At 44.8% G+C, this 9,553-nt stretch overlaps 2 protein-coding genes across 5 annotated transcripts in view; one reads left to right on the top strand and one right to left on the bottom strand.

Moving 5' to 3' along the window:
- The window catches only part of Phf24 (PHD finger protein 24), a 169,286-nt gene that overhangs the window by 134,287 nt on the left and 25,446 nt on the right, over positions 1 to 9,553 (bottom strand). The gene's annotated exons all lie outside the window — the stretch shown is intronic.
- Positions 4,936 to 6,252, top strand: Ccl21 (C-C motif chemokine ligand 21). The gene is made up of 4 exons (XM_090329133.1): positions 4,936 to 5,083; positions 5,210 to 5,330; positions 5,571 to 5,750; positions 5,841 to 6,252. Exons 1-4 carry the CDS (start codon positions 5,011 to 5,013, stop codon positions 5,881 to 5,883), a joined length of 417 nt encoding a protein of 138 aa, XP_090185259.1. The 5' UTR covers positions 4,936 to 5,010; the 3' UTR covers positions 5,884 to 6,252.

The raw sequence follows: 9,553 nt of genomic DNA, 5'->3' as shown, positions 1-9,553 counted from the left end.
TTCCTGCCTGCCTGCTGCCTTCCTGCTTGCCTGCCTTGTCTTTATTTCTTTATTTTGTTGGTCATGGGACTTGAACTCAGGGCCTGAGCACTATCCTTGAGCTTTTTCCACTCAAGGCTATCCCTCTACCATTCTGAGCCACTTTGAGTTTTCTGGTGGTTAACTGGAGATAAGAGTCTCATGGACTTTCCTGTCCCGGCTGCCTTTGAACTGTGATTCTTAGATCTGGGCCTCCTGAGTAGCTAGGATTACGGGTGGGAGCCAACAGAGCCCAGCCAAAATCCCCTACTTACTTCCATCCTCCATTCTCTGCACACTGTGCCAGGCCAGAAAGTGTCTTTTCTCAAGAGAGGAGGGAGAATATCACCCCTGTTTACTTCTTTCCAAATTGTTTTTATTCCCTCCCACCAACTCTGTGCCCATCTGGAATGTGGGATAAGAAACAGAATTGGCCCAGGAGGCTCTCTCAGCCCCACCCATAAATATTTAGAACCACCTGGACAAATTGGTAAAAGTACAGATCCTTTCTCTAGAATGAGATTCTACCTAAAATGTTATAGGGTAATGAATACTTCTACATTTTGTTCTTTTTGTTGTTGGTGGTACTGAAATTTGAACTCAAGGCCTTATACTTGCTCTACAACTTAAATCACACCCCCACCTCATTTTCCTCTATTTTTCAGATAGTGTCTCACACTTTTGCCTGGGTCCAGTTTCAGATCACAACCCTCTCAACCAATTCCTCCCACACTGTTGGGAATACCTTGCTTTACCATAGTACCCTAATTTTGTATTTGTAACAAGTGCTTCAGATGATTCTGAAGTACAGCCAAGTTTGGAAACAACCTAGAAGAATGTGACTGTATTATTATCTATGTGCATACACCAAGCCTATGCTATCCTTTTAGAACATTTAAGATATTGGACTACTTACTACAGTTCTAGTCACTTTCACAGGTGCAGGTGGGGAGATAAGAGAAACAGAAACTCTTTAAATTTCTGGTGCCAGGATTTACCTTCAGACCAGGTTTAAGAGCCAAGTAATCTTATCTTCTTGTTTTTGCCATCAAGTTCCAGGAATGCCAGCATCCTGCCAGCAGAAGTACCATGCCTTTCTATTAGAAAACTCTTATACTCAAGGACTCAGTTTTCTCCATTCCAAGCCCCTCTCCTCTATGAACCACCATTCCATCCATTCCATCTCCATCTTCCCTCTGAAGCAATACCCCCATCATGGGCCCAATATTTCTGTTATCACTGCATTCTGACTGCATCTGTCCCAGTCTTCATGAGCCAGGTAGACAGTAGTAACACACCTGTAATTACAGTATACAGGAGACTAAGAGAGGAGGATTTGAATTTGAGGCCAGTCTGGGCCACACAGTGAGACCCTATCTGAAAGGAAGATTGGAGAAAGAGGAGAGGGGAAAAGGGGGAGGAGAACAAGGGGGAATAAGATATTTGCAGATAAACAAAACTAGAGAGTTCACTACCAGTAGACTTGCTAAAAGAAATGCTAGGGGCTGGGAGTTTGGCCTAGTGGTAGAGTCCTTGCCTACCATGCAAGAAGCCCTGGGTTCAATTCTTTAGTACCATATACACAGAAAAAGCCAGAAGTAGCACTGTGGCTCAAATGGCAGAGCACTAGCCTTGAGCAAAAAGTATCCAAAGATAGTGACCAGGCCCTGAGTTCAAGCCCCAGGACTAGCAAAAAAGAAAGAAAAAAAGAAAAGAGAAAAGAGAAATGCTAAACAGAAGGCTGAAGATATAGTTCATTTATAGGACAGAGTACAAGGCTTTTCCCAGCACCATGAAAGAAAGAGAAAGAAGGCAGGAGAGAAGGAGGAGGGAAGGAAGAGGTAGAAAGGGGGGAGGGAGGGAAGGAGGGAGGGAAGGAGAGAAGTTCAATTTAGATAATTTGGAAGTAAAAGAATGGAAAAACAGGCGTGGTGACTCTTGCCTGTAATCCTAGCTACTCAGGAGGCCAAGATCTGAGATTGAGGTTCAAAGCCAGCCTTGGCACTATAGTCCTTGAGACTCTTATCTCCAGTTAGCCACTAGAAAACTGGAAATGGCGGAAATGGCAATGTGGCTCCAGGGATAGAACAGTAGACTTGAACTAAAGAGCTCAGGGACAGCACCCAGGCCCAGAGTTAAAGCCCCTCAACTGACAAAGAAAAAAGAAAAAAAAAGAATGGGAAAACATATTCCAAAAGATATCTGAAGTGGTTAGATTGTATTTAAAAATAAAACAGACTTTCAGTCCAAAAACAGTTACCAGGAACAAATAAGGATAGGAAGGGAGAGAACAAAGAAGGACGAAAGAGAGAAAAAAAGAGGACAGATTATTTTGGCAGAACTAGAATTTGAAACTTAGGTCCTTGTATTTCATTGCCTAGCACCCTACTACTAAAGTCATAGCTCCAGCTATGCTTTTTGCTAATTATTTTGGAGTTTCAGACTTTTCTGCTCAGACTTGCTTTGAATATTAGTCCTTCAAATCCCAGCTTCTTGAGGAGCTAGGATTATAGGCCACAACATCCAAGGGATATTATATATTACAATACTTGGTACATTAAAAAGGTATAATATGTGGAAACCAAAGAATCAAAGAAGAAGCCACAAGAGAAATTAGAAAATAAGTTGAGGGGCCGGGAGTTTGGTCTAGTGGTAGAGTGCTTGCCTACCATGCACAAAGACCCGGGTTCTATTCCTCGGTACCACATACATAGAAAAAAGCCGGACGTGGTGCTATGGCTCAAGTGGTAGAGCTCTAGCCTTGAGAAAGTCCAAGGACGGTGCTCAAGCCCTGAGCTCAAGCCCAGGTCTGGCAAAAAAAAAAAAAAAAAAAGGAAAAGAAAAAGAAAATAAGTTGATACAAATGGAAAAAAAAACACAATATACTAAAACTTTTCTGACATAGTGAAAGCAGTTTTAACAGGGAATTTATGGTTATAAATGCCTGTATGAAAAAAATAGAATCTAAGCAGGACGCAGTGGCTCAAGCCTATAATCCTAGCTACTCAGGAGGCTGAGACCTGAGGCTCATGGTTCAAAGCCAGTCCAGGCAATACAACGCCTGAGATTCTTATCTCCAATTAATCACTAGAAAACAGGAAGTGGGGCTGAGACTCAAGGCTAGGGCAGTAGCCTGGAGCTGAAGAGTTCAGGGACAGCACCCAGGCTCAGGGGTAGGGCAGTAGCCTTGAGCTGAAAAGCTCATGGATAGTGCCTAGGCCAGAGTTCAAGGCCCATGTCCCCCCCCAAAAAAAAATAGAATCTAATTAATAACTATACACTTGGAAAAAACAGAAAGAGAGCAAATTAAATCTAAAGAAAATAGAAGGAAATAATACAGATAAAATTTTTTTAAAAAAACAGAAAAACAATAGAAAAAAACAAAGTCAGAAGTTTGTTATTTAAAAATGCAACAAAATTTTCAAAATTTTAGTTAGATTGCAAAAAAAATCCTCAAATTATTAAAATAAAAAATAAAAGCTGGGCACTGGTGGCTCACAGTTACAATCCTAAACTACTCAGGAGACTGAGGTCTGAGAATTGCAGCTCAAAGCCAGCCCAAGCAGGAAAGTTCATGAGACTCTTGCCTCCAGTTAAAAACACCAGAAAAGCTGGGTAGAGAGTTGGGGCTCAACTGATAGAATGCTAGCCTTGAGCAAAACAAAACCTCAGGGATAGTGCCCAGGCCCTGAGTTAAAGCCCCAGGACTAGAAAAGGAAAAGAGAAAAAAGAAAGTGGGAACAATAGCATGGATTTAATGTAAATGAGATTTATATCCATTTGATAAAAATGATATAAAAGGGATTATAATATAATTCTGTGAACAACTATATCCTAACAAATTGGATAATCTAGATGAAATGGACATGGTGGCTCATGTAATCCTAGCTACTCGGGAGGCTGAGATCTGAAGATAGCAGTTCAAAGCCAGTCCCGGCACTAAAGTCTATGAGACTCTTATTTCCAATCAACCACCAGAAAACTGGAAGTGGCACTGTGACTCAAGTGGTAGGGCACTAGCCTTGAGCTGTGAAGCACAGGGTCAGGCCCAGAGTTCAAGCCCCCCCCCCCACACACACACACATCACCTAACAGAAGGAACTATTTAGAAATCATGTGTCCAATATGCAATTAGGGTCTATTATCAAGACTATCTACAGAACTCTTACAACTCAATAGGTGGTTGCTGGGAAAGAAGGACCAGGGTGAGAGGGCCTGGTAAGAAAGTGCAGGGTTTCAGGAGAGAAATGTCTGTGCTTGCAGCAAGGCAGTGAGTAGAAGCAGGATTCAACTGCTACTGAGCAGGTAGACAGGCAGCTGACGGACTGGGGTTTTCTTTGTTGTTTGTTTGTTTTTTATTGTTATTATAAAGGTGATATACAGAGGAGTTACAGTTACGGAAGTCAGGTAAAGAGTACATTTCTTTTTGCACAACGTCTTGCAGTTTTTCCCTCCCATCCCTGACAAGCTGGATAGTTCATTTTCAATACGGTATCTAGTGAGTACCACTGCTGCATTTGTTCATCCTTTGTCCCACCATTTCTGTGTCCTTACCCCCTTGCCCTCTGAAGACAGATAAACAAATAAACAAGACAACAAGAAAAAAACGAAAACAACAACAAAGGCAAAACCTCTCCTTTCCATTTCCGGGGGCCACTGGGATCACTATTATTTTCTCTGATCAGATGTACACAGGCATTGCGCCTGCGTGTTCTTCTCCTCAGTGTGACCTTGGGCCTCGCTGTGTATGGATGCCTAGAGTCCTGTATAATTTATGGTGCTGAGGGACTGTTTTCACAGCTTAGCAGCCATGGGGTATAGTGAGGCTGGCACAGGCCAGGGTCCAGCACTCAGGAAGGAAAGGGGGGTGGGGATGTGGAAGTGAAAGTATCTAACCACATAAATAGGCCACAGGCCAGTCCCAGCTCTCACTCATCCCCAACTTGTGGCTGTCCATCTTGTCACCACTCTGACCTCGGACCATCTTCAGTCATGGCCATGGCTCCGATGCTGGCTCTGAACCTCCTGATCCTGGTCCTGACTTTCTGCATTCCCTCCACCCAAGGTACCAGAGAAAAAGGGAGGTTTAACTGGGGATGGGAGTAGGGGGTAGGGGAGAAGGAAGGGGTTGGAGAGATCTGGGTAAGAGCTTATAAGCCGCATCTGGCTCCCTGTGAACCCCACTCTTCAGGCAGCGATGGAGGGGGTCAGGACTGCTGCCTTAAGTACAGTCAGAGGAAGATTCCCTACAGTGTTGTCCGTGGCTTCCGGAAGCAAGAACCCAGCTTGGGCTGCCCCATCCCAGCAATCCTGTGAGTGGATGGATGCTGGTGGCGGAGCAGGGAAGCTATGTGGGCAAAACCAAGAAGGTTGGGGGGGCCTGGGGGGGTGGGGGAAGGGTAATGGGTACCAAGACATGTGAAAGGGTATCAATGTAAGTGAATTAATGCACCTTCTATCTGGCAAATATCATGTAACCCTTTTATTAATTACAATAAAAAATATATTAAAAAAAAAACCAAGAAGGCTTACCGACCACCTCTAACCCTCAGGTTTGCACCCCGAAAGCGCTCTCAGCCAGAGCTGTGTGCAGACCCTAAGGAGGACTGGGTTCAAAAGCTGATGCAACGCCTGGCTGAGCCACTGGCCCGGAGGACTCAAGGCCAGGGTTGTAAGAACCGGAGAAACTCTAAGTCTGGAAAGAGAGGGAAAGATTCCAAAGGTTGCAAGAGGTAAGAGAGCTGGAGAGGGAAGGGAGTCGAGGGGAGTCTCAGTTTACTTCTCTGTCCCTCCTCCCCCACTCATACCTCTTATCCTCCCAGGACTGAACAGACACAGAAACCCCAAAGGACCGTTGTCCAGTGACCAGCCTGGAGCCCAGAAGGCCCCCACCCACCAACCTGACCAGGCCTTGGAGCTCCGAGTGGGCAACAGGGGGGCTCAAAAGAACTGAGGTGCTCCAGAGCAACTGCATTCACTGGTCTTATCACACACACCCCTTTTCTCCTGCTTGAACCAGCCCACATGCCTTTCCATGGCTGCCTTGCAGGCGTCAGCCAGGTCCAGAGAGGAAGGAGATGTTGTCCAGGGACTAAGCGAGGAGACAATAGGACTGGCCCCTCTGGAAGTCACTCGGGACCCAGACAGATTCCCCACCGCACCCCACCTTTCCCTTGAAAATGTCCATTTATACCTCGCTGAATAAAAACTGGTTCCAGCCTCTATCCAAAATAATCTTTGTGTGTTGGTGTCTGTAGGGAACTGGGGTCACCAAAGGAAGAGATGGTACACTGGGGGGTCCCCTAAGAATGCTCAGCATGGCAAACTCTGATACTATCTGCCCCAGTCATTTCCTTGCCCAAGATCCATGGGTAGCAGTAAGGCAGCTGATGGGCAAAGATGGGCCCTGACCTCTGAGGAAGTTCTGCCAGCCCCATAGCTCCCATGCCACACCCACCAGTGCATGGATCTGCCAGCCTCTTGGCTCTTCAATGAGCCCTCCCTAATTTGGTTCTTTTCCTTTTTCTCTCTCTTTCCCTCTTTCTCTTTCTTTCTTTTATTCTTTCTTTCTTTCTTTTGTTCTTTCTTTCTTTTTTTCTTTCTTTCTTTCTTTATTTTTGGCAAGTCCTGAGGCTCAAACTCTGGTTCTGGGCACTGTCCCCATGCAACATTTTTTGTTTTTGCTCAAGGCTGGCACTCTACCACTGGAGCTACTTCTGGCTTTTTCTATGATATATTGGGAGACAAGAATCTCCCAGAGTTTCCTGCCCAGACAAGCTTTGAACTGTGATCTTCAGATCTCAGCCTCCAGAGTAGCTAGGATTACAGGTATGAGACACCAGTGCCTGGCCCTAATTCTGTTCTTTTTTTTTTTTTTTTTTTTTTTTTTTTTGCCAGTCCTGGCCACTGTCCTTGGACTTTCTCAAGGCTAGAGCTCTACCACTTGAGCCTCAGCACCACTTCCGGCTTTTTTCTATGTATGTGGTACCAAGGAATCGAACCCGGGTCTTCATGCATGCTAGGCAAGCACTTTAACCACTAGGCCAAACTCCCGGCCCCCTAATTCTGTTCTTACTACAGGAATGATCTGAGATCTTTTCCTGGATCTTCCAGGGACTTTGCCTCTTTTTTCCTTGAGACCTACTGGATGAAAACCTCAAACTACTGCTAGTAAGATTCCCCAAGAGTCATGTTGTGGCCTGTACTAATTGGTAACATAGGCAAACACAAATTCTAATAAAATCTACCCTCAGCACAGTTCCAGCCTCAGAAGCTTCTCAGCTCTTCATGGATGATGTCCAGTGAAAAGTTCCACCTGCTGGCCTGACTTCCTAATGGGACTTTTGCCATCTCCTTCTGTTCTTGTGTGGGTTCTCAATTCCCTCTATATCCTTCCAGTTAGAAAAGCCTCTTCCTTTTTCACTTTTTCCTTCTTTTTCACTAGCAGGGGCCCAAGGTACTCGTTCTTTGACTCAAGAAGACTACAGCGGGCCTCTTCTACCTCTTCTTCTTTGGAGCCTTCCTATACCTCAGACAGAGAGAGAGGCCATTGATGGGATGGGACAATGTGGAAAAGAGATCATGGGGGGAGTCAAAGGAGGAAGGGCCCAAGAAGACTTGAGGAATGGCTGTCCCACCTCCTTATCTTTTCATGGAGCCAGGGCATGCTGCAGTATTTAGCCTTTACTGGAAAACTGTTCCAGTGTCTTCCCCTTGGGCCATCTCTACCCACTGCTGGCCATCAGTTGTGATCTTAGTCTATGAGGTTCAAGAAAGACTGCATTTTTATGTCCTTTAAATGAATGTCATTCTTACTCAGCCCCTGCACTGCAGTGCTGGCAAAAACACACAGGCATCAGGCACTCTGCCAAAAGCTAGGTAATGGTCCCCAAAATGCCAAGTCCCAGGATAGACTTTCTATCTGTCCTGTACCTCGCCCTCCCCCCCCCCACAAACTCCCTGTAACCCCAACCCAACACTGGACACCAGCCATAGATACTATGACCCTTATTGTCCTAGCAGGTACTGTGTCTTCAAGCCTGTGCCAAATTTGAAATGTGGGAGTTCAGATAACTTGGAGTTAGCTTCTGTTCCGCCCTCATCCTGGTCTCCAACCAAAGCCATCCACACAGAGCCCTGTCATGTGTTCCATTGGGCCACTTGCCCATGCTGTCTGGACCTACACTAGCCCCCTTTGCCATCTGGAAGGGCAATGGGGATTGATGTAGGTTCAGCACCTCCAGGGTACAACCTCTTCCCAGATTTACTTTAGACTTTTACAAAGGCAGAAGATCCTTTGACATCAGGATGACTCTACTCTAAACCCAGCCAAAACCCTTGCCTGCACTAAGTAAGAGGAAAAACATAGAATCAACAAAACTTGATGGCTCACTAAATAATCTCCCCCTTGTATGCCTGCTATCTGCTTCAAGCCCTGTTCTGAGTAGGCATGCAGCACATTTTATTTCCTCAGAAGCTGCCCACTCTCCTGTTTTTATCTTTTAGTATTGCCTTGTTTCTTCTTTTCATAAAATATATAAATCAGATAATATAGACATGTGTTTTTTTTAATATCAAAAATATCTAGGGCCTGGAATGTGGCCTAATCGTAGAGTGCTTGCCTAGCATACATGAAGCCCTTGGTTTGATTCCTTGGTATCACATACACAGAAAAGGCCAGAAGTGGTGGTGTGGCTCTAGTGGTAGAGCGCTAGCCTTGACAGTGCCCAGGCCAAGAAAGAAAAAGAAAAAGAGAAAGAAAGAAAGAAAGAAAGAAAGAAAGAAAGAAAGAAAGAAAGAAAGAGAAAGAGAGAGAGGAAGGAAGGAACGAATGAAGGAATGAAGGAAAGAAGGAAGCTGGGTATGGTGATTCATGCTTGCAATCCTAGCTACTCAGGAGTCTGAAATCTGAGGAATTAGGTTTAAAGCCAGCCCAGGCACTAAAGACCATGAGACTCTAGAAAACCAGAAGCGGCGCTATGGCTCAAAGGGTAGGACAGTATCCTTGAGCTGAAGAGCTCAGGGATAACACCCAGGCGCAGAGTGCAAGCCCCGAGACCATACTCCATCTTGCTGAATGGCAAGGAGTTGAAAAGGATGGGGTCTGCATTGTGTTATCTATGCAAACTTAAAAAGATATGTTTCCTAGCTTTAAACCTTTACTAGTGCAGGGTTCTCTCTAGTGTCAGCTGGCCTCTTTTGCAAAGTTCTTACCCCATCTAGCCGTTATTTCTACTTATTTTATGATAAAATGAAGTTCCCATCCTTTACTGTAAGTCTTAACTCATTGGTTATCATTTCTATGAATCGACAAGCCTCTTTTCCTAATGCCTATACTTGTTCTAATGATGCCTAGCCCGGTTGGCTGAAAATTTTGATTTTTCAAGATATTCGTTTCAAAGAGGTGGCAAACTAAGATACGCCAGAGCAACTCTGTTGACATGGGTTTTTCCTAGATTTTTTCCCCTTTGGAAAAAATTCAATACCACTTAGTAACAAATTTCAGCCCCATATCAAGAGAATAACCTGAGGCCAC

The sequence above is a fragment of the Megascapheus bottae genome, chromosome 3 (assembly GCF_031878675.1).
Source record: "Megascapheus bottae isolate mThoBot1 chromosome 3, mThoBot2.hap1, whole genome shotgun sequence".
Classification (NCBI taxonomy): Eukaryota; Metazoa; Chordata; class Mammalia; order Rodentia; family Geomyidae; genus Megascapheus; species Megascapheus bottae.
Note: the sequence above shows the minus strand (reverse complement) of the source record. Positions and strands in the feature narration are given on the sequence as shown.